The sequence below is a fragment of the Zonotrichia albicollis genome, chromosome 22 (genome assembly GCF_047830755.1).
Source record: "Zonotrichia albicollis isolate bZonAlb1 chromosome 22, bZonAlb1.hap1, whole genome shotgun sequence".
Taxonomy (NCBI): Eukaryota; Metazoa; Chordata; class Aves; order Passeriformes; family Passerellidae; genus Zonotrichia; species Zonotrichia albicollis.
This window is the reverse complement of record NC_133840.1, coordinates 3,901,374-3,925,126: the sequence shown is the minus strand read 5'-3', so window position 1 is coordinate 3,925,126 and position 23,753 is coordinate 3,901,374. Positions and strand designations below refer to the sequence as shown.

Genomic DNA, 23,753 nt, shown 5'->3' with positions numbered 1-23,753 from the left:
AAAAGCTTTGTCTGTCTGGACAGGTGAAAATGCAGAGTTTATTGAAACAGATGGCAAGTCAGATTAATAATGCCCAGAACCATTTTTTGCTTGGGTGTTCATGAGGAAATGTCCACTGGGTTTGTTGTCTTTGCTTGGACAGCAGAAGAACAAAGTCAATAGATTTTCATTTAAGAGCTTCTTTTTGTAGTGTTTTGAATATGTAAGTTAAGCACAATTGCCTTGTTCTATGTTAGTTTTTTATTCTGGGAAATGAACATTATTTTTAATTGTGAGAACAGCTTCTATTTGTGGAGAGCAGGTTATTAATAGTCAGAGATCTGCAAACTTCCCTTGTGTCTCTGGGCCCTGTTGTACTTTGTGTTCCTGATCTTCCTTAAATCTGACTTATTTTTATGGTTATGAGCTGTGAAATGAATGAAACAGATGCTTCTGTTTGGGTGTCACTGTGAGTGAACTTTACAATCTGCATTTGCCAAGCAATCCAAACCTGCAGAGCAGAATCCCTGCCATGTTCCTGCTCTCTGTGCCTGCCTTTACCAGGCAGTGCCATGGCCATTCCTGTGGGGTTTGTTCACATGGCAGGGAGGGATGAGTTTGGAAATCCTCTCAAGAGCTGCTTGTTCTTGTGCTGGGAGGAACACTCTGAAAGCTGTGCTAATAAATCTGTGCTTCCTTGAGTCTGCCCTCACCTACACATCTTCATGCTGAAGAAAACTCCTGTGCACCTCATCCTTTTAAATATTTGGGGTCACTCCACATCAATTGAGACACATTTGATCCTGAGGTTTCAGATGCCTGCTAAATGCCCTCTGTTGGCATTTGCAGCTCATGCCTGTTTGTGCTGGTGCTCAAAACTAGTTTTTACATTTTTATGACTTCCTGTCATCATTTTACAGGTAGCCACATTCCCAGAGTTAATTTTTGTGTGTGTATGAACATACATACACATGGAAAAATAAAGCAGTGTCATGTAATCTGAAGCTTTTAAGTCAGTTTTTGTGTTTATGTGTCTGACTAAGGAATAAAACTGCCCATCTACAGCTTTCCCTAGCATAAAAAGCAGTGAGTGTCCCTGCTGCACACTGGCAAGCCTAATTTGGGTGTTCTAAAAGCCTTGGAGGACATCCTGGTTCACTTGAGGTCTGTAAAAGTGTTCAGCTTCTCTGTCATCTTCAGTTCATCAGCATAAAAATTCTATCATTTCATCAGTTAAATGGACAAAGAGCTGGTAATGATTTTTCTAAGGGAGGTTTTTTAATAGGGCTGTTGTAACGTTTTCTTCCACAGAATTTTTTTAAGTGTAACCTGTTACCAGCAAGGATTTAATACCTTTTCATTGATATTTTTTAAAGAGAATTGAACCTTTTCTAAAATGATTCATTCTTGTGCACTGCTCTTGCTGTTTTCTAATGGTTTTGCAGTTTATTCTGATTATGCCCTGCCCACATAACACACTAGTCTGTTAGAGACTATCTATGAAAGGCACATTCTCAGCTGGATTGTGTCTCTGGGAGTCTCAGTGATTACAGAAATCTTTAATGCATTGCTTTGCTGTTCTGCCTGCCTTGGGGACATGGGGAGATGCTGTGAGACTGCTCTGTGTACACAGCCAGGGTGTTTCCCTTCCCTGTGCCAGTGGAATAAACACCACACTGTGAATAAAACTGATTTTATTTGCTTAAACCAACGTGCTCACAGCTGATGTGAATCTTAGAGTGCAGCTCTGTTTGCTGCCCCAGTCAAGTCCCTGGCAGCTTAAAATTGAGCAAAATATTTTTAGTGCTCTGTTCTGTGTCTGTATTTCTAACCATGGGCAGCCCGAAATAGCAACCTTGGTGTTTTGAGTTCTCTGCACAGAGGAATAAAGTCATTGTGTTTGCCTGTCCCCCTCCCCAGCAGGTCACACACGTGGCCCAGCACGTTCCTCCAGCTGGAGCTGTGGGGGGATCTCCAGAATTCCTGTGGGAAGGAGAAAAGTTCCAAATCAGGCAGCTCAGGCTGAGTCAGAGGCAGAGCTGTGCTGCTCTGGGGGCTGGCAAAACACTCGGGATGAGGAGGGTGCAGGATGGAGGTGGCCATGCCCTGCTGGCATCTTGGAGTTTGGAAGCAATCAGTTCTGATTTACTACTGGAAGCAGTGGCCAGTACAACATCACACTGCTTTTCTGTCAGGCTGATTTCCTCCTCAAACTGCAAACTGAATTTTTTTTTACCATTTTCCTCCAAGAATTTGTGTGAATCTGTGGGATAAACAGAGCAGTTGTAGGGGGTGCACTGTGGGAATGATGCAGGCACCTGTTCCATGGCAGGGTTACATTGCAGATATTGATTGCTGTGACAAGAGGGGTTTTTTTTTGTGACATTTCACAACTGCCTGCAGAGCAGTGATGAAAACCCTGTGTGAAAGCTGAGCACAGAAAAGGGGAAATAGCTGCACTCCTCCAAGGCTCTTGTTACTCTCTTTAATGGTGTGTGTTGGGTTTTTAAATGAAATGTCCTCTCTGTGCTGTGCTTGGGGCTGCCCTTTCTGCACAGGGCTGGATCAATGTGTGACAGGCAGGACAGGGCCACTGTCACCAGGGCTGTGTGTGACACATCCAGCTGCTGTTCCACAGGAGGATTCTGCCAGCATGAACCAGGCTCTGAGATGGACCCAATCTCAGCTTTTTCATCATTAATGATATTTTTGAAGGGGTGGGCAGGATTAAAAAGCAATAAAATTAGCTGCTCCTCTCTCTAATACTCCTTTCCAAACAGACCTCCATAAATCACAGAGCTATTTCCCCTTTTCTTGTTTTCTCAGTGTTTTGTATTCTCCTGAGCAGTTGCTCTTGCTACACTTAGGAAATGCTCCTCTGTCACAGACATCTTTTATGAAAAATTGAAAAATCTTTTATGAAAAAGGATTTTTCCTCCTGAGAAGCTGAGAGGCCTCAGGAACACAGTGTAAACAATGGTTATCTGCTGCTGTGGAATGCAACAGGTACATCTGTGATTGGCCCCATGTGGTTGTTTCTAATTAATGGCCAATCACAGCCAGCTGGCTCGGACAGAGAACCCGAGCCACAAACCTTTGTTATCATTCCTTATTATTCTGTTCTTAGCTAACCTTCTGATGAAATCCTTTCTTCTATTCTTTTAGTATAGTTTTAATATAATATATATAATAAAATAATAAACCAGCCTTCTGAAACATGGAGTCAGATCCTCGTCCCTTCCCTCATCCTCAGACCCCTGTGAACACCATGACATTCCTCCAGTGCATCTTCTCCAAACTCTGTATAAACCAAACCTGTGTAGCAGCAAAATATGACAACATCCAGAAATAAAACATTCTAAGAGCAAATTTATTAGGATGATGATTGAGATCATTGATTAGTGATCTAAAGTAGTACTTAGTGCTTGTTACTTTCTTTAACTTGTTTTTTTTCTTTTGGCTTTCAGCTCAGATCGACTGATAGAAGAAACAATAAGGTAGGAATGAATGTAAAAATTTTCATTATTTTCCATACAATCAGCATTTCCATTACATTGTGTCTAAATATATCAGTCCCTATATTTATACAGTAACTGTATTGTTTCCAGCTCCTTGGCAGTACTACAATGAATTGCTGCTGGGTTTGGTTTGGGTTTTTTCTATTCAATATTGACATAGGAATGTTGCTTAAATATTTTATTCACCCTAGCTTAGAAAATTTGGGTGAATCACCTTTGGAGCAGAGTGAATCCCAGGCTGAGCTGCTGAGGGCTATTCCTGTAGGGAAGATGTTCCTTCTCACAGTGACACTCCTGTAAAACCTGATTTCTGTGCCTTCCAATGTATTCAGAATATTCGGCACCCAGTGTGCAGCTGATAGAGGTGAGGGCTTTTACCACAACTGCTTGAGAGGTTATTGCTGTTGTACATTTATTTATCTTTTCTTACATTGTTTGGATACTTAAATGATACCTTCTCTAACTAATCTAGACATTATGGAACTGCAGCAACACAAATTTTATTATCTGTGCCCTTTCCAAGCCAACCTTTTGCAGACCAATAACTCAAACTGTAATAATGCCCAATTTAATGGCTTTAAATTTTAGATTATTGCTTTAAAACAAAAGAGAAGAAAAAAAAGGTAAGAAGTCAAGTAAGATACGCTTTCAGACAATGCATGTAGTGACATAAATGATCAAGAAGAATAATTAGAGCTGCAGCAGGGCTGTGTCCATTAAGGGCTGGTTTAAGTGCACACAGTGGGCTCAAGATAATTAACATGGAGGAAGAATGTGTTAAACCTCATCAGTGTGCAGGGATGAGCCAGATCAGTGCAATAATACCTGAAAATGTGGTGCAATTTTACCACAGCCTCACAGAAATATTTCTCCAGCTCAGCCCAGCTGTATTTGTTTTGGGTTCTAGTCCTTTCCTCTCCTTTATTGCCCTGCTTGTAACCCTATTTTTCCATCTCAGAAATGCTCAGTGTTGGGTGAATTTCTTTTTTACTGCCACTCCAAGTAAGCAGAACATTAAGCAGCATATGGTGATTTATTACTCTTAATATCCTGCAAAATTACATGTAATTACTGGTAATTATGTCATTGGCCTGGCTTCTGGATTCTGTGTCATCAGAGGAGCTCAGAGCTCTCAACCTTGCACAGTTTGTTATCTGGAGTAAATTCTAGCTTGAGTTGTTGCCAGAAATGTTTTACAGTTTTTTGGTACAAAAAGAGCTTGTTTGGTAATGACATGGAGTAGGAAATGTAATTCCACTTATATCTGAGTTGAATTCTGCCTCTGTTAAAACCAGGGTGAATTTTTTGTTGATTTTTTTTTTAACTTGTGGTCCCAGTAATGGCAAATGTTTGGGTGTGACATTAATTGATGGCAAATCCTGCTGCCTCCCAAGTGAATTTACCAGATGGGAGTTTACCCAACTCACCAATTGTTTTATCTATTGTAACCCAAATAAAAGAGGGAATTGTGCAGAAGAAGCTGTTTGAGGACAGATTCCTTGAGATGTAATTAGCTTATTCTGGCTACTGCTCTGTCTTCAAGGTTTACATCTGCTGCAGTTCATTACTCATTTTTTAATTAAGCCAGTCAGGAAATCACGTTTTATTTCCTTCACACTTTTATTTCCTTAGGCTTTGTTACTAAGCACTGATTCCAAACATTGAGAAGCACATTTTGGTGTGTGCAGAGGCTTTTGTTGACAAGCTGCAGGCACTAATTGTGAGCCCTTGCTCTGATTTTCTGTCATTAGGAGAAGTGAGGAGTCTGACTCTGGCTCTCCACGGAGCCAACATCCGTGCCAGGGAGTGCATGGGCACCTGAGCTGAAATGATTCAGTAACCACAGCACTGAGCAGGGCTGTCGCTCCAGATGTGTCATTATTACTAAACTTTTAATCAATTTTTAAATGAATTACGTGCCATGGGTTCTTACTGCAGCATATTTCTCTCCAGAAGCGAGTGGGATGTGATACTTTGTACTGCAGTTCTTTTGGAACAGCCTTCACTTCTCTTGGCCAGATTTAAATATAAGCAGAGATTTTGCTTAATATGTTTGGAGTTCTCAGGTTTTCATTTTCAAACATTATCACTCCTCCAAAATAGCAGACCATTTATTTCTTGTTTTCTAACAATTTCTGTTTTTATGTTGGCTCAGTTGGAATATTTTTTATAGTTTTGTCTGTACAGTGTGACAAGTTCTCAGGATTTTATTGTAATTCTGTTTCTGAGACCTGATCCATCAATGTTTGTATATTGGCAGATTGGACTGAAGCCAAACCAAAGCCATAAATTCCATTTTTTTAAATGGTCTCCTCATGTATTTGGTCTATCTCTTTAGGTAGTAATTAGGATTTAATAAAAGGGAAAAGCTCAGCTGCACTGAGTGTTGACTTTTTAAAGACATGAGCCACATTTGGAGAATTCTCTCATTTCACAACCACCTTGCCAGAGTGTCCAGGCAAAATCACTTGCATTCCTGGGGAAATGTTTCTTCTGTTCTCATCTTAGGCTTCATCAAAGGAAATGATGGAATAAATAAAGGAATAAAGGAATTTGCCAGGCTGTGAGTGTAGGTATGCATTGATGCACACACATATGTGTATATTTAGAGATACAAAGATAGAAATCTATCTCCAGACAAAGAATAAGTGATGCAATCAGAATTTTTACCAATTTAAACCTAGAGCTTTCATTTCTATGCACAGTCACAGAGTCCATTCCCTAATCATAGACCTTGTCATGAATTTCAATGAGCAAGTATGATTCATGGCATGCAAAATGAAGCAGGAGTTCCAGTAATACGTGAATTATTTGATTTTTAATAACACAACTTCTTTCTGTAGAGTTTTGTTTCAGTTCTCCAGCAGTGTAGATTTGACTGATGTGTCTCAATGGGTGAAGCCAGGAGTTGATTTTTTTGCTACATTTCCCTCAGTGGCCCTGGATGGATGTGGCTGCAGCGTGGGGTGAAATAACAGCTTAAACATTAATTTAACTCAAAACTCTTTGCTTCCAGCTCAGGCAGCATTAAAAGTGTATTTCTGCATGTTAGACTTGTCCATCTGGGATAATGCCTGGAAGTGTTTATTACCCTGAGGGTTTGATGCCAGTGAAAAGAGCAGACTGAGTACAAATATCAGTTGGGTTTGCTTTGGAGGGAGGTTTGGCTGCTCTCATACCCTCGGCACTGCTGAACAATCAAGGGCAAACTTGGAATGTGGCAGAACTTTTGAGGGAAATATGACTGCAAGCACAGGAATTTGAGCTTCTCCTGCTGCTCTGGGGAGGAGATAGGTGGGGTTTTTATGGCTGTGACCTTGGGCTTAGCTGGGAGAGATTTCTCCAGTAGTGCAGCAATGCTGAGCATTGTGCTTGAGCAGGGCTTTAATATTAAATATAGAGAGCAGGCCAGATACCATCTGGTTTTAGAAACTTGGTTTACACCCAGCTCTGGTAGTTCCAGCCAGTGCAGCACTGAGAATAGTTCCTGCTGGCTTCCAAGTGAAATGTGGAATTGGGGTCATCCCTGTTCCAGTAAGAAATGTTTCATCTTGTGATGGGAAAGGTCCACACGAGTTCTGGAACAGCAGAACCAGGTCCTGAGATCTGGGCTTGGGCTGGGAGTGACTAAATGGGGCCAATCCTGTGAATGGCAAGGATGGGATTCCTTTTTTTAAAATCTGCATTTGTCAGTGAGGCAATGGCAGCAGCAAGTCAATGAACATATGTCAGGGATGGGAATGGAACCAAAACTGTCTGATGGAGGATATGAGGAATCTGCAGTGCTCAAGATGCAGAACCAATCTCTGGACTGGTCCCCAGGAACTCTGATTTCTGCTGCTTCTTAGATTTAATAATCTCCTTTACAGATCTGAAGGCTTAGATAAACCAGCTCAAGGGTTGAATAATCAAATTATACGTGAACAACATTGCTTTTTGCTTGAATTTTGATTTGTTAATAGTAGCTGGAATCCAGTTAAGCTCTTGTTCATGAATATCACAATTACATTTCATTACTAGACCATATCATATTAAAAATTATAATTACCCCAGGTTTTTTTCCTTCAGAGCTCTCCAGTAAAACCCAGCCCTTTGAGCTAAATTCTTGAAAATACTGGATAAAAAAAAAATTAAATTGGTTTCAATCTCTTAACCCTTTACATGCTGCCTTTTTATATGAAATGGGCAGTTTCACTCCCCAGATGTTAAAGCAGGAACCTTGTGTTCCCTGAATAATTATTTCTAAAGGCATTTTGGAGGTGGCTCAGGAGCACTTTATATACTGGAAATCATTTTGTGTTTTCACTTCTGTAAATGAATGGATGTTTTAATGAGTCATTGGATGCATCTTACAAAAATATGGGACTTAATTCAGAAGTGCTTTGAGAGACACTGTATTAAAAACTCATCTGGACAAATACCAAGTCAGTGTGGGGGTGGGAGATGGGAATCTGTAGGTTACTGAACAAACTTTCCTGTGTGCAGATAGGATTTTTTTTTTCCTAACTCGATTCTTAGTAATTCAAAATTCCCTGAGTGCTCTTCTTAACAGCAAATTTTTAGTGGTTTTGTGATTTGGTTGTTTTTTTACTTTAGAGGACTAAAATACCTGCATTGAAAAATTGTATGTTTGTATCAGGTAAAAGCAGCATTTCACATTTTCCTCCCTCTGAAATGACAGCTTTAGTTTCCTTTTCTATTTTTCTGTTGTGTTTTTCCACTTAACTTTTACTCCTCCAGAACATTTCCCCTCCATATTTAAGGCTCTTACACTCATCCAAAGACTTATTTTAATCATTGTTATTCCTGTAGATGAAGTCAACAGCAGCAGAGGTGACTTTTCTGAGTTATTATGAAGCCTTGTTGTATTTCTGTCCTGCTTTATGTATTTTTGAAACACATGCCAGCAAGGAGAGCAGTATTTGCCATATTTTTCTTTCTCAGGCACTGTGTCTTCAAGCTTTGTCAACTGAACAGTTCTTTATAATTTCATTTAATATCTTGTTTTTAAGAGCAGAGTTGCTTTTTTTCTGACCTTCAAAACATTTTAAATTTGAAATGGGAAATTCATTTTTGTATTGGTAAAGAAACAAAGAAAATGAAAACTTATATACCATGGGGGATATTCTTAATTAGGACCAGATCTCAGAAACTGATTTTTTTCTGTGCTGTGATGGAAGCATCATTTGGGATGAAACAAACTTCTAAATTTAAAGCTTAAGCCATGAGAGCATAATTCTTATGTTGCTTGTAAGGTAATACCAGTTTTCATTGGGGCTGGAGGAGAAAAGTCAAACCCTGCCTGTTTCAAGAAATCTCAGAGTTTCATACTGTTAACAGTTCACATAAAACTGAAATCATTTAACTTTAAAAGAGAGAGATTAATGGGAAAATTGTGGTTTCATTCATGTTGCTTCACCCCATTCATTGGCCTCTGCAGAAGCATTCCCTGCTTGTTCTCCTCTTGTGGGAGCTGTGGATTATTCTTAGCACCAACAACTTGATCCTCTTTCTTTCCCCAGCATTGCCATGGCAACAAAAGAAAATATGACTTCTCAGAGAGGGATGTTGAAGTCAATACAAAGCAAGATGAATACCTTGGCAAGTATCCTTTTCCCTAAGTATTGGTGCTGCCTGTGCCTCAGGAGAGTTGTGGCACAATATTTCACTCTGTCATCAGCAGTGACAAACAGGTCAGCTTTTTATCAGGCTCACCTGATAACCTGACTGAAGCATCTTAATGGGAAGTGTGGTGAATAAGTTGGTTTTGGTCAAATTTCAGCACTGCATATAAATGAACAGGATTTATTTTCAGGTAGAGGCCTGCAACAGCGTTTCATGGCCTTCCTTCCATGCTGTATGCTGTTCTAGAAGTACAATTTCATTTCAGGTCCTGCTTTTTGCTTTCAAAACAGCTGAAGCTTGGTGTTCCTCACAGCTTGCTGTGGTTTACAGCTTAGAGAAGTGAGGGCCTGAGCATCCTCTTGTCTGTCACACTTTTGTGAGATTTTGGCTTGTTGGTTTCTGTGCATGTTCTGTCTCAGGGCTGAAGATTGTGCCACGTTGTCAAGTCAGGCACGTTTGTGGTTTTCCCACTAATTCCTTCCCTTCTTCAATAGACAATGTCAGCACTGTTTGGTCAGACACATGACATCCTGGAAAGATGCATCTTGGTAACCCAGAAATTTCATTACAGTTCTTAGCAGCTGGCAAGAACATTCCAATAAAATCTCAGTAAGCTTTGGCCTTAAAAAGATTCTCGATTCCAAAGACACGAAGCTCGGATTGTCTTGTTGGCAGTTGTATTTTGTACATTAAGAGATAGATTTACACTCTGGTGGTTTTACAGAGCTTGCACAGTGTGTGGGTCATGCAATGTGCAGGATTTTCTCAGTCAAATGCCTTTGGTTGTTCTCTTCACCAGTAGCAGAATCCCATTGAAGAAATTCCTTTGGTTGTTCTCTTTACCAGTAACAGAATCTCATTGAAGAAATTCCACAGATGTTTTATGTAACCACCCCATTTTTTTTATTATTCTCATTTAAACACAATTAATAAAAGTAACTAAGCCTCACATAGTGGAGATTAAAATGCTGGTGATTGGGGTGGCTGCTATAGGGCATGAAACAACATGAGCACACACTGCTGCTCTCAAGGTGGAGAAAAGGGAAGTTTATTTTCTGACTCCAACATTTTTAGTTTTCCAGAAGTGACAGTGGATTGGAGGGTGAAAGTGCCACCTCTCCAATGACACTGGACAAACCAACAGTCCATCAAATTTCTCCTCCTCCATAAAAGAATGCAAACCAATGAGTTATTTACAGAAAGTGTGTGAGAAAGTTTGCTACAAGAATGTAAACATCAGAAGGCTTGGAAAATCTTAAAAAATCAGGGTGACAGAGGTGGTCAGGTGGTGCATTGTGTGTAACTGAGCTCTGGGCTGTTCCCTTTTCTCTGCTGGTCTGCAGTCAGTGGAGTGCAGTTGTAATTCTGCTCCCTGTCCAGCAGCCTGTGCTGCTCCTGCTTCCCCAGCTTGGGAATGGTCCCAGTGTTGGCATTTCCCCATCCAGCCTTTGGGGCTTGTTGGTGAATCCCTGTTTGTGCTGTGCCCTTGACTCAGAGCCCTCCCAGACCGTTTTCCAGCAGTGAACAGCCTGATCCAAAGGATCAACCTGCGCAAGCGCCGCGATTCGCTCATCCTGGGCGGCGTCATCGGCGTCTGCACCATCCTGCTGCTGCTCTACGCCTTCCATTGATGGCTGCTCCCCCCTGGACTCTGCCAAACCTCAGCACACCCTTCCCTCCTCCCAGCCAAGGAAAAGGGACTTGGGGGAAGCATCAGACTCGCACTGGCTGGGGCTGTCAGCATGGGTGTCTGGAGCTTCTGATGCTACACACTGACACTGGGCTTGGGCTGAAGCCGCAGTGTTTCTCCTCCCCTGCTGTTCACCTTCCTTTGGGTTAAATTTGGTGGGATTTGTTTGTCTTTAATTCCCTTTCTCACTGCAAGGTAAGTGCCCATGGGATGCTAACCAGGACTGGGGGAGCAGTTCCAGTGCTCAGCAGTGCTGGGGAGGTTTGGTGCTGGCTGGGGAGTGGGAGAGGATTAAGTTTGCCTTGTATGGAAGCTCAGCAGGAAGGCTTTTCCCTCTAATCCCAGCCCAGTACTGAATTTCACCCTGAGAGATGAATATTGCAGCTTTAAGCCTTCAGGTTGCTTTACTACTAAATACATGTTCTGTAATTCTTTTTAACTCCTGGTTGAGATTCTAGTTATTTCTGCATCATTCATGCTGTGAAAACTGTGCTTCACACAAATCCCTCAAAGTTAACAAAAAAAAGGGGGTTTGTGTTCACTTTTTGCACAGAACATGAATATGAAAGTAGCCTCAGAGGGAGATCATAAGATTTTTTGTGGCTTTAAAGGGACTGACAAAGTCCCACTGTGTAAAAAGGGAGCACAGTGTCCCAGCAGCTGTTTACTCAAGTGTTCAGTCATCTGAAAAGTGACCAAACATGAGTTCACCTGAAGGAATCTTTTGGGTGCAAATACTTTCATTTTGGCTGGCATCATAAAAGATCTTTATAATAAGCAGTTTACAAAGCCTATACTGTAATTTAGGTGAAGTTATTCTGATAGTGCAGGTAAGAAGGATATGATCTAAACTGTTGATTGGAAATGAAAATGATGATGGTTATAGCAAAGGTTTTGGACATAACTCCTCCTAGCAAAGAGCTGACTGTATGAATAGTGAAACAAGTGTTATTTACCATTATCTGGGGGGGCGAAATTTTTTCTTGGTCTGGACAGGCAAAAAGAACCCTGTTGTTTGTCTGTAAACAAAGCTGACATCTGCAGCTTCCCAGATCACAGCTTTTCTGCTCTTTCAACAACACTTTTCCATCTGTCATATCAGAACCCAATAAATTCAAGCCTTGGCACTGAAATACCTTTCTAAGAACCTGATTAACTCTTTTCACAATCCACTTAGAGTGCTCCTAACAGATTCCATGTGTTCCATCACCCACAAATGTCACACAGTCCCCAGGTTCTCCTCTGGAGCAGAGTCCAGCGGGATGGACACAATTTTTTACTTCATTTTATAGTGCCTGTGAGCTGGAGGGAATGGAGACTTGTGTAGTGTGCAAACCCACACTGTTACACCCAAAATGTCTGGATTTAAAGGCTTCTTTGCAGACTTAATAACCCTGTGCTAAAAAGTCAACAAGGGCTTCTAATCAGCCATCCTGCCATTGGGATTTGGAAGCATTTGGAATTAAGATGTGTAAAACTGTGGGGCTTGAATTTGAAATAAAGGGTGATTATTTGGTTGATTTGGGAATGTTCCCATTTGGAGATGAAGTGTTTATTAAGGGGGTTTATGAAAAAGCTTGATGGATAAAGGAGGGTTATTAATGGATCTGTGTTTTGGGAGATCAAACTCTCCCTGTTGCCTTTTTTTTGATTCCTCCTCCACCCTAAGGGACCCTGATCAGCACTTGTGCATCTGTTTAGGATTTGTAGTATTTGGTTGCTCTATAGTTGGCAATATAAAATCTTCACTACCATAAATAAATTCATTTATTTAATCTTATAACAAGTCTTTTTATTGGACTTAACTGATTATTTGGTGCATATATTTAATCTTATTGTGAAAAAGCTGCTATGGAAAATATGTAGATTATAATAAATATGTAAACATAATTGATTTTTCATGTTATGAAAATGTTCTGAAGGAACTGATATATTTTAGTATAAAATAATGGAAATATGCTGAATTATCTCTGATAAAGCTTTACTGGAAACGGTTTCAGTGTTGGCAGCCCCTCCATGGTTTCTGTTTGTGCTGGTTTTGAGTCAGTTTTGTGTTGAAAAATACATTTAATTATCTTTGGAGTTTTCCCTTCATCATCATCTGGCAGAGCGAGCGGGTGTTGTGCTGTGCTCCCTGGAGGGAAGTGTTTGCATCTGGCCCAGGGAAAGGCTTCCAAATTCAGGAGAAATTCCAAATTCAGCCTCACAATTCATCTCTAACAGCCTGGACCTGTGGTCACATCAATGGACTGGAAAATGAACACAGTGGATTGGTAGCATTCTGCCTCAAATCCCAAAATACAGGTTTGTGTGTCTCCTGTTGCTAAATGTGTTCTTGGAGTTTTTCATTCTGTGTGGTTCCTCCTGCTCTGAGGAGAAAAGATGTGGTTAAAGAATCCTCATTCCTGCAATTCCTGCCAAAGTGGCGGTTTCCTAACTCAACCCAGCAGAAGTGTGCTAAGAAAATCATTGCTGAGCACTGGATTGAAGGGGGGAAATCCAGGGTATTTTACAGGATGTGTTTCACACACACAGACACTCTTTTTCAATTTCTGCTTCATTCTTCCCAGCAGATAAGCAGCTTCTCCAAACCTGGCCAGGCACTGGAGCACAAAGGATGGTGTTGGTAATGTTGATGCCACACTTCACATGGGTGGGAATATTTTTATCCCTGTTCTTTAGATTATTTTTGACCTGTTCATCAGATCCTCAGTCTCTGGTGCTGCAGCAGAGCAATGGCATTTGGGCAACACCCAGAACTGTGCCCACAGCTGTGGCTTCTCCCCAGGGCACTGCCAGGGCTTTGACTCTCCTGGGTAATACTTTTTTCTTAACCAGTATTGATTTCAGGAGTTTTGCATATCAAAGTGAGGTATAAATTACTGCTGGATTACTGAGTAATCAACAAGAATTTTCATTGGTAGCTCACAAGTCCTTTTGTTGCGTTGTCTTAAGATAAATGTGAGAAGAGTCAGTTCCTTGCTGGATGTTGGAAATGAAAGGGCAGAAGTAGATTTTTAGGTGATGTGCAAGTGTCAGGTGCAATGTTCACTGCTGTCCTGCTGTGTCCCCTGAGGTGCTGCTTTCCCAGAACTGCACAGGGAGCTGGGGCTGCTCCACCCCTTCTGATGGTGCAGCTCATTTAGTCACGACTAAATGAGAGTTTTAACTCTCTAAATGTAGCAACTTGTTTCCCAAGATCACCTGAGGCATAACCTTTTCCTGTTTTTACTGGTTTTGTCCCAAAGCTTTCATTTGAGACAGGAAGGAGAGGGTAACAGCTGTCAGTGCTGAAGGAGGAAATTCTGGAAGTTCTGAAATTCCTTATAGCAGAATGGGATTGTGGAATGTGCAGGACAGGAGAATGCAGTGGGAGGCACAGTGAGCCACAGCTGAGCCAGGTCACATCTCCAGTGCCCCCTGTGCCCTGCACCTCTCCTGGCACTGCACATTTGAGTGGTGATGTTTTAATTTTGAGTACAGAAGCAGCTGTTGGTCAGTGTGGTACTGAGTGAGGAAAGCAGTTCAATAAACACTCTACACCCAAAACAAAGCCCTTTCTCACAAAACATCCCATACCTTGTAAATGAGTTTCTGATTGCACTTTCTGATTATTTTTTTTTCTTTTTCACACACGTTCTTGAAACTTCTATTGTAACTGTAATTATTTTTGTTCTCACCTATTGTGCATTCTCTGTATGTATTAAATTTAAAAAAAGGCTTTGATATGTAATTTAATAATAAATTAGAATTCTAAGCAAGGTGCTTGCTTCTTTCTCCCCTTGACAAATCTCTGCCTACCTAAACTTCAGGGAAGATGCAGAGGGGATTCATCCCACCCCTTTGGAATTGTCTCTGGACATGCAAATCAGTGTGTTCTGATACAAAACCTGTGTTCTCAGGTTTTATATCAAATATCAGATGTGATGGAACCTTTCCTGACCCAAAATGGTTTGAGGGCTGTGTTTCTCCTGCCTGGGAGGGGGCTGGTTATACTCGTGGTGGTTTTCCCTGGATTTATTTTTTTTGTTTCTTCAGCTGGAGCAGGGATGCTTTCCTTTAGAGGTAAGTGTTAAAAGGAAGATCTCTCTCTGTGGCTTTCTGTTTTCAGGGCAGAGGGGACTCTGTTACCCTGAGGTTTTCCAGCCCCACTGTGCTCTGGTCTATCTCCCTCATTGTTCCAGCCAGGCAGCATTGTGCCTGAAGGATCCACCTGTGCCTGATGCTTTTGCAATCAATGCTAAATCTTTCAGTGCCACTCCAGATCTGTATTCTCAGAGCAGCAGAGCTGCCTGCTGTTGTGGTACCTGGGAGTGAAGAGAGGGATTTCTCCTTGCAGAGCTGTCGTGCTGTGCCTGTAAACGCTGCCTTAAAGCAGGGATGCATCTCTGTGTCCTTAATGCCTGCTAAATATTCAGGAGTGACCAGATGCTCTCCCAAGGGAAGGCTTTGACTGCATGGCTCAAGCTAAAGGGAGAAACTTCAAAAAAACTTCTGAAAATGGAAAGGCAGTTCTGGTTCCAGACAGTGAGAGTGCAGTGAGTTTTTCCAGTTGCGGCGCTGGTAATAAGTGGTGCATAAAATTCCATCTTCGTTTGGATTAGAAAGTAAATTATTAATGGCACTGAATCCTTTTTTCCTGCTCCCTGTACAGTCAATAATTTATAGTGGCACAGGCATAGGATATATATTTTTAACCATCCCCCTCCCAGAGCAGCGTTGCCGGCGTTGGGAAGCGCTGTCCTCGCTGTCAGCCTGGGCGCAGTGGCTGTTCTGCATTATGGATGAGCCTTTCCCCAGCAGCTTCCCTGCTGAAAGGGAGCCGAGCCCTCCATTAGAAATTCACACCAGCGCCTTTGTTTCCTCCCTTTCACCGAACGTGGGCGGTGTACAGCGCCGTGAACTCGATTTTGGAGCGTTTTAATAGAAAACCTCAATGTTTACAGTTGGTGTTGCCGTTTCCCGAATGCCAGCCTTTCATCCACCATCTCCAGGTAGAAAATCCGTGCTGCCAGCGCCGTGCCTTGGCAGCTGGGCTGTGCTCATTAACACTGGAGCCTGCTGTCGCCTTCATCTTCCCCTGGCTGCAGCTCTGCCCCGCTCCATCCGCAGCCCTTCCCCTGTTCTTTGTTCCTAATGGGACCCTGAGGCTTTGCTAACCCAGATTCCAGAGCCGGGCGGGAGGAGCCTGGCTGGAAATCAGAGCCCCTGCACCCCTGGAGCAGCGTTTGCCATCCTCTCCTCGCGGGTTGCGCTCTGGTTCTCTGGGTTTTGGCACCCGGTGGGTTTGGAGAGGTCTCCTGCCATCGGGGCTGTTCACATCTTACATCTTGTGCTGCTTTGTCTGCACTGCCCGTCCAATTCTCCCTTCATTCCTGTTCAGACATTTCAAACACGTGGATTTTTTTTTTTTTTTTTTGGTTTCATAATTTTCGTTTCTTTCTTAAAAATGCATCCTTTTGAACTCCAGAAGGGTTGTCCAGGGTGATTGGAGCTTATCAATCAAAGGCAAACCTGAAGGAAATTCACTGATAACCCCTGAGGTGCACAAGCCCAGCATGGGGCTCTCCCACAAATGCTGAAACAGGGATGGTTTCAATGTTTTATTTCTTTTCTTATCTCCCTTGCCCATACCCCTCCATCTGATGCAGGGTTCTTGGAAGTGGGGACAATATTCTTCATCCTTTGTGTTTCTAAAGCTGCACTGAAAATAGAAGCTGCTCTCTGCAGGTTGCAAAGCCCCATTGAGCTGCCAGCTGTACAGTGGAAACTTCCCCAAGATGTTCGTGGTGCCTGTGCCTGGGCATGTCATCTGCTACAGAGCCTCCTGCTCCAAGCTGTGCTGAGCTGGCTCCTTCGGGGTGAAATGCTGCTGAAACCTCAGCTTTTTAAAGGGAACTTTTCTAAAGATGCTGCAGGATGCTCAGGAATGTTGCAGGTGTAAAAAGAAATCGTGAGTAGCTGGGAAAGTGCTGATCGGGTGGCCCTGGCAGGTCCAGCTTTAACACACAGACCACAATTTATCACTTTAAAAAGTGACAGGACCCTGCAAGGACCTTGTCCCCATTGGAAATTGGTGGGATCCTTTGTGTGTGCCCCAATTTCAGTGTCAGGGGAGGCTGGAGTGACCCTGGGGCTTGGTCAGCCTTGATGGGGGACAACACCCGAGTGCAGGAGGGGGCACATGGGGATATTTCCATGTTGTGCTGGAAATGCAGCTCCCTCTAGGTCAGGCATGTATCACCAGGGCTAAATTTACTTCAAAATATTACTGAGGTGGGGAGGTTTGTGACTCAGGCCTATAAAAGCATGCAGTGCTTATGTAAAGAAATAAGTTTGGAAGGAGGCAGGAGGGGTTCAGGCTCCAGCAGGGACCATTCCTGGTGTGTGTCTGCCCTCTCTGCACAAATAAATCTTTGTACTGGCAGCAACTGCACCTCCAGGCTGTGTGTTCCTTACAGCAGGATCTGCTGGCCTGCTCTTCCTGTGTTTGCAAACATTTCAGCAAATGTAAATAATTCCCAAGCCTACGCTCTGGCTTAGGTGAAATTGTTTTAAAATGAAAACCAACAAACACAGTGGGATGAGAAGTTATTGTAATAGTTCAGGGTGATTTCAGATCGAGCTGTGCCACCCTGGGAGGGCAGAGGAGGGATTCTGCTGTGGGGATTTTGGAATTTGGATCTTTTCCATTCACTCAGGTGTGTGTTTGGTCTTGGAAAACCTGAGTTCCTGCAGTCAGCTTTGCCATGGCAGGCAGGGTTGGCCATCCTGCAGCACCAGCAGCATCCTCAGGTCTGACCACAGGCACATCCCAGGGGAATGAGCCTGTCCCACTCCTCCTGAGGCAATGGGGCTCCTTAACCCAGCAGCCCCTGGGAGGGGAGTGCTGCTGGGCTGGGAGTTCTGGGCAAAGGAAGAAGAGCTGTTAACTCATTTTTTAGGACAATTCAGCTGTTAACTCATTTTTAGGACAATTCAGCTTATACCCACTCTATTTTGCAGTCAAAAATCAAAGTAGAAATAGAGCATTGCTTTAAAGACAGGAGCTCCTTTTGTTTCCCTGCTGTTTGCTGCATACCTGGGCCAGCTGCTCCAGACCAGGGAGGAATTACAGCACAGGGTGTCAGGGACTGGCTTATTTTCCTGCCCATCTGGAGCTGATGAAATGATCCGTCTGCATTGATCCTTGCTGGGAAGGAGGATAAAGCAAGGGTTTTATGAAATTATACCTGAGATCAAATAATTGGAAGAAAAGGCTTTGGAATCCTCAGGCTGTAATTAAAGATTTCCAGGAGGCAGCGAGGTGCAGTGAGCTCAGCAGAAGGAGCGTTTTGCTGGGAAGTCTTTGCTTTGCTTCATGCTGTGTGCTATTAAAGCAAACAACTTCACAAGCTTCAGAAGCACTGGCAGCTCTTGACCAAGAATAGCATCTCACATCACAGCAAAGCTGGAGACAATGAGGGCCAGCAGTTGTCAGTTGGTTGGGCTTTTTTAGCCCATAAACGAGGTAGCTGAGCTCATGGAGAAATCCCCATTTCTTTATTTTGGGTGTTCTGAGATGTTTCACCTTCTGAAGGATCCAGCACTAAAGCAAAGGTCCTGATTTAAAGCAGATCTGCTGCTGCAATTCCCACTCACCTGGGCACGCCAGGCTCTCCTCCAACACACAAACCCCAAATCCTCACCACCTAACCCAGGCTTGTGCAAAGTCTACCAAACTTGTCAATTCCTAAAGAATTCCTCTGAGATGTGACAGAAACAGCCACCATGTGGGATCTTGTGGAATCCCCATCCCTGGGAGGCTCAGAGGCACAAGGAGGTGGCACCTGGGGACATGGTGAGCATGGCAGGGCTGGGCTGGAGGATCTCAGAGGGGTTGGATGAGGTTGGGTGATCTCAGAGGGGTTGGGTTGGAGGATCTCAGAGGGGTTGGATGATCTCAGAGGAGTTTTTTTCCAGCCCCACTGATTCCATGCTGAGCTGGTCCAAGGGCTCTGTGGGGATGTGGAGCTGTGGCTGTGTCACTCCCACTGTGTTTGCAGGGACAGCTTTGGACTGGGTGCAAAGTGCAGAGCTGCAGAACAGCTCCTGTCTGCAGAGGGGAGGCTGGATCTGGGTAGGGAAATGGGGAGATGGAGCCTTTCAGCACCCTCACAAAGACAAATTCATTTTTTTTCTCTGCTCTTTTGTTGTTGTCTACCAGGAGTGTGTTTGGTGAGCTGCTTCAAATATTGAAGATGTCCACAATACACCCAAATTTAATCTTTTTTTTTCAAATCTCTGCAGCTAAGAAGCTGCTCTGTGAGCAGGGAGAATTTGGGGTGCAATTTTTCATTTTGGGCCATGCTGGGGGTTTCTCCTCTGCACACCAGGGCCAGGATGTTCATGTGCTGCTCATCTCTGCAGGCCAGGGCTCCATCACCTCCCCAGTGACTCCTGAGAGGCTTTGGAGAGCCCAAGGAGTCCCTGAGCTGCTCATCCTCAACAGCAGCCAGCATTAGGAGCCAGAGAGAAAATGGAAATGTTCTCCCTGGGTCTTTAATTCCTGGCTGGAACAAAGTCATGGAAACCAGTTGAGGAGCTGGTGGCCAATTTTCTGTCCTCTGCCTGAACCCCAAATTCATTCAAATTTATCAGAGAAGAGAAACCCAGGGAGGGGAAGGGAGAGCCCAGAGTGCTCAGCAGAGAACGTGGAACGTGGAAATTGGACATGAACCTCCTGCTGTTCCTGTGTGGATCTATTATACATGAGCCCATCAGAGCAGGGTATTAATAAAACAGGAGCTGAAGAACTCAGCCCTGCCTTGTTCCAGGGAAACATCAGAGCCTGGGCTGCCCTTTGATGTCTGGGGCTGCAGCTGGTGACATGGTCAGGGTGGGAATCTCAGCACTGGAGGGGAATCTCTGCACAGCCTGGGGAGTTCTGTGGGATTCAAATCCTCCAGGACAAAGCCATTCTTTTTTTTTAATTTTTCTTTTTTCTTTTTTCTTTTTTTTTTTTTTTCCCTGCTCAGTCTTCTGGCTTGCTGAATGCTTTCAGCAATGCACAAAGAAGGCTGAAGATGGTTTAAAGCAGCCTCAGACTCAGCATCTGCTCCTTCAAAGCTCTCCCCACCAAGAGCCCTCTGTGCCTTTTGTTGCCCACAGGTGCCACCACCACAAACCCTCTTGGCTTTGCTGAATCATGGGGAGTAACTCACACTGGGCTTTCTAAATATCTACATTTTGTGTCCCCACCAGGACAGATGAATGTGGCTCTGCAGCCCCAGCTGTGCCCACAGTGCTGCCTCAGGGTGGGGAGGTGCTGGGCTGAGCAGCAGAGGCTTTGTGCAAAGCCAGCCCTGTGTAAAGCAGGAGTAGCTGCAGTGTGGTGTGAGCCTGGACCTGCCTGGGTGAGTAATGAACTTAGGGGAGGTTTGAGCAGCTCCTGGGCTGTGAAGCTGAGCATCAAGAGCATTTTTAGGTTTAGGGGCTGTTAAAGGGGAGGATGTTTGCCTTTACATATTATTTGCAACCCACTGCACCCAAAGCACCAACTGGTTGCTCTCAGAGTGTGAAGCAATCACTGAATGAATTGGATTATTTTTTTTTAGCTTGGATTATTTTTTTTCTCCTCATTTAGACAGAAGAAACCAGTGCAGCTTTGACCATGCATGTTACATTTTAATTTTTTTTTCTCATGCCAAGAAATACAAAGAAAGTATATAAGATATACCATACCATCCTGCAGAAAAAGAAACATTTGTCAGCAAAGAGAAGCACCCAGCTGCAATTCCTGGTGTGTTCATGCTGTGTGTGAGCTGTGGCTCTCCCAGTGGGGGGATGGACCCTGCAATTCCATGCCAAGGACCAAACCCTGGCACCTTCCAAGGGCTCCCAGGTGGTGCCAGGGCTGCCTTGGTGAGTCCTGCACACGTTCCCTTTCTGATGTTTCTTATCCTGGATGGGTGTTTATAGCTCGGGATTTTTTGCTACCTACTGGTGTCAGCAAATGCTTTACAAATATTCCCACTTTGAAAAGGCTGCTATCCCCCCACACCCCCTGGGACTGGGCCCAAGCAGGGGAGTTCTTCTGTCCAAACCTAACTGGTTTTTTGCCAAAAATTAAAGGCTGTGTACTGAAAGGAGAACGAGCTTAAATCGGAATAATTTCATTTAGAAGGGCAACCCTGGCTGTGGTAACAAAGCAGGGCAAGGGTGGGTGCAGCCTCTCCCTGGGCTTGGAGGGAACAGAAATTGAGATTCCATTTTATAGAACAGGCAGGATCTGCTCCCCTTGTCTGCATGGAGAAATCTGTGTGGGCTGGAGGGGGTCAGAGCTCCCTGAGCCCAGAGATGAACCCAGAGGTGGGATCCCATTGCAGCAGGACCTGTCCCAGTGACAGCAGGGGCAGAGGGGGCAGGAAGGGCTGAGGGGCTCAGGAGAGCTCTGGGATGGGGATGCTGAGGGGACCGGGTGATAAAACCACGAGGGGAAACTGGAACAGGGTGAAACAGCTGCCAGAAAAAGCAAATCCATCCTTAACAGCAAACTTTGGGGGTGGGATGCTGAGGGGACAGTGTGATAAAACCAGCAAAGAGCAGGAAACTGGAACAGGGTGAAATGCCAGCCAGAAAAAGCAAATCCATCCAACTTTGAAGTGCTTTGGTGGCTTTGTTTCCCCTGCTGGGGCTCAGATCCCTTTGGTGCTGCTGTGACCCCACTGGCTGGGGCCAGACCTTCCCTGACCCTGGGTCACTGAGGCTGCTACAAAACCAAGAAAAGTTTATTGCTGGTTCAGCTTAAAGCTTCAGCCCAGCCTTGATGCAGCCAGGAGCCCTTCTGTGGCACCCCATGAGCCCAGCTCTGCCCCAAATCCTGGCACAGAAATCCAGGGACAGCAGTGCCAGGGAGGTGCCAGCAGCCCCAGCTCCATTTTTTCCAATCCTTCCCCTGGATTTCCATTTTTTCCAACCCTTCCCCTGGATTTCCATCCCACCAGGAGCTGACACTCGCTGGTGGCTCCCACTCCAGCTCACATTTAGAGACATTTCCCTCCTTCTCCATCCCCTCAGAGCTCTCCTCCTACCAGCTCAGCTGCCCTGGGCTGGGTTGTCACCCTGCTCTCACCTTTCCTTCACCAGGGGGGAGGATTTGGCCAGGATTTTGTGCCTGTTTCAGCTGTAACCCTGCTCAGGTGAGTGCTGAGGGCTGGGGGCTCTGCAGGCTCCTCCTTCACCAAAATGAGCAAATTCCACCCAAAAAGAGCCAAAGAGGGAGCTGGACTGGGATAAAACCGTGGAGATAGGGAGAGCAAAGTGGCAAAACTTTGCAAAACAGGCTGCAAAATGTGTTTAGAATGTGGTGGGGGAGCAGGGAAAGGGACTTTGGGGTGTTCTGGAGAGTTTGTTCCTCCAGCACTGCAGAGGCAGGTTACAAACAGAGTAAATATTTTGTCAGGAGGCTTTCCTCTGGATTTAAATGCAGGATAAGAAGAAGGGAAAAAAGCTGAGTTCAAGGGTGTAGTACAATTGTATCTATTCAGGAAGATTTTAGAATGAAAGGGATTTAAGTGTCATAGTTCTTCTCTTTGTTAGACTTGACAGTGAGGTGAGAAGCATCACCTGAGCTGTCCAACGGGACAGGAGGCACAAACAAATCATCACCCTGGGGTTTTTGGGGAAATCTTCTGCCTCCTCCTGCATCCAGGGGAATCCTGGTGTCTCCAGTGCTCTGTGCTGCCCTGGCCTGGGATTGTCCTGGCAAGGAGCAGCTGCCTCCCAAACCCCTGCAGGGATCCCATTTGGAACCACATTTGTTTGGATCCCACTGAAAAAAAACCCCAGATTCCAAGGAAATCTGTGCTCAGAGATGGTTCTGCTAAGGAGGAGGATGAAAAGAGAAGAAAATGGGGTTGGTTTGGGAGCAGCTCAGAGCCTGAGCTTCTGCCATCCCTGCAATTAGAGCAGTAATGTGAACCCCCCTCGTGGGGGGTGCCAGGGTTTGATCCTTTGGATGCAGGGAAGCACTTTAGATGAAAGGCTTTATAAAATGATAAAAGAGCATTTAAATCCTTACTTAATAAACGCTCAGCGCTCTCAAGTCCTAGAACTGCCTCCAGCACTTTTCCCTGAAAAAAGGGCCCTTCCTGCTTCCTGGGCTCTTCCCATCAGCTGAATCCCAGCAGCTCCGGGGGCAGAGGGCAGGGAATCAGGGACAGGCAGCACTGCCATTATGTAGCTCCAGAAATATCCTACATGTTCCCCATCAAGCAGCTTTTGAGTCCAAGAGTTAAAGGAGGAAATATTTGGGGGTTTGATGGGGTTTCAATAGCCATAAAATGAATTTTGACCATCCAAGGGAGGGTTTCTGAAGGGCTCAGGAGGAAAAGAGGCAGTTCCTGGGCAGAGGATGGAGGAGGGAGCTCCCACCCAGCAATGCTCAGCACTCCCCGTTTGCTGAACTCACAAAAGATAAATTGCACAAGAAGAAGTTGCAGATTTGGTCCATTTTAGGTGCCAGCATTTTGTGATGGAGTGCTGGCAAAGGGGTGGATGGGAATGGAGCCCAAGAAGGTGCTGTAGTGATGTGCTATTGCTGTGAGCCCCTGGCATCCCTTCCCGTGGAGAGGAAAACGTTGACAGCGTGTCTGGGGGATTTGGCTTCCTCACCCCCTGGATTCAAACAACATCTAGAGGGAAAAAACCATTTGAAAGAGGAGCAATCAAAAAAGGTGACAGGAGAATTTTCACAGAGATGCAGTGGCTTTGCACATTAGTTACTACAGAGTAACTACAGTGTGGATTTACATCCACCCCTGCCCTGTGCTAAGCCAGGTGCCCACTCAGAGCCCAGGGCAGGAGGCAGTGCCAAGCAGTTTCCATGTTGGGAAGTTTCTTTTGGTGGATTCTCCATGCAGACAAGCCAGGGAAGCATTGAATTTGGTTTAAATTTGGGG

At 44.3% G+C, this 23,753-nt stretch overlaps 1 protein-coding gene across 2 annotated transcripts in view; it reads left to right on the top strand.

Moving 5' to 3' along the window:
- GOSR1 (golgi SNAP receptor complex member 1) overlaps positions 1 to 14,573 on the top strand; it is a 29,129-nt gene extending 14,556 nt beyond the window's left edge. For both annotated transcript variants that reach the window (XM_005493510.4, XM_005493509.4), the window contains exons 7-9: positions 3,447 to 3,476; positions 9,020 to 9,102; positions 10,629 to 14,573. In XM_005493510.4, coding sequence (XP_005493567.1) covers positions 3,447 to 3,476; positions 9,020 to 9,102; positions 10,629 to 10,753 — 238 coding nt within the window. In that variant the 3' untranslated portion in view covers positions 10,754 to 14,573. The remainder of the gene's footprint in view (positions 1 to 3,446; positions 3,477 to 9,019; positions 9,103 to 10,628) is intronic.
- Positions 14,574 to 23,753: the final 9,180 nt, after the last annotated feature.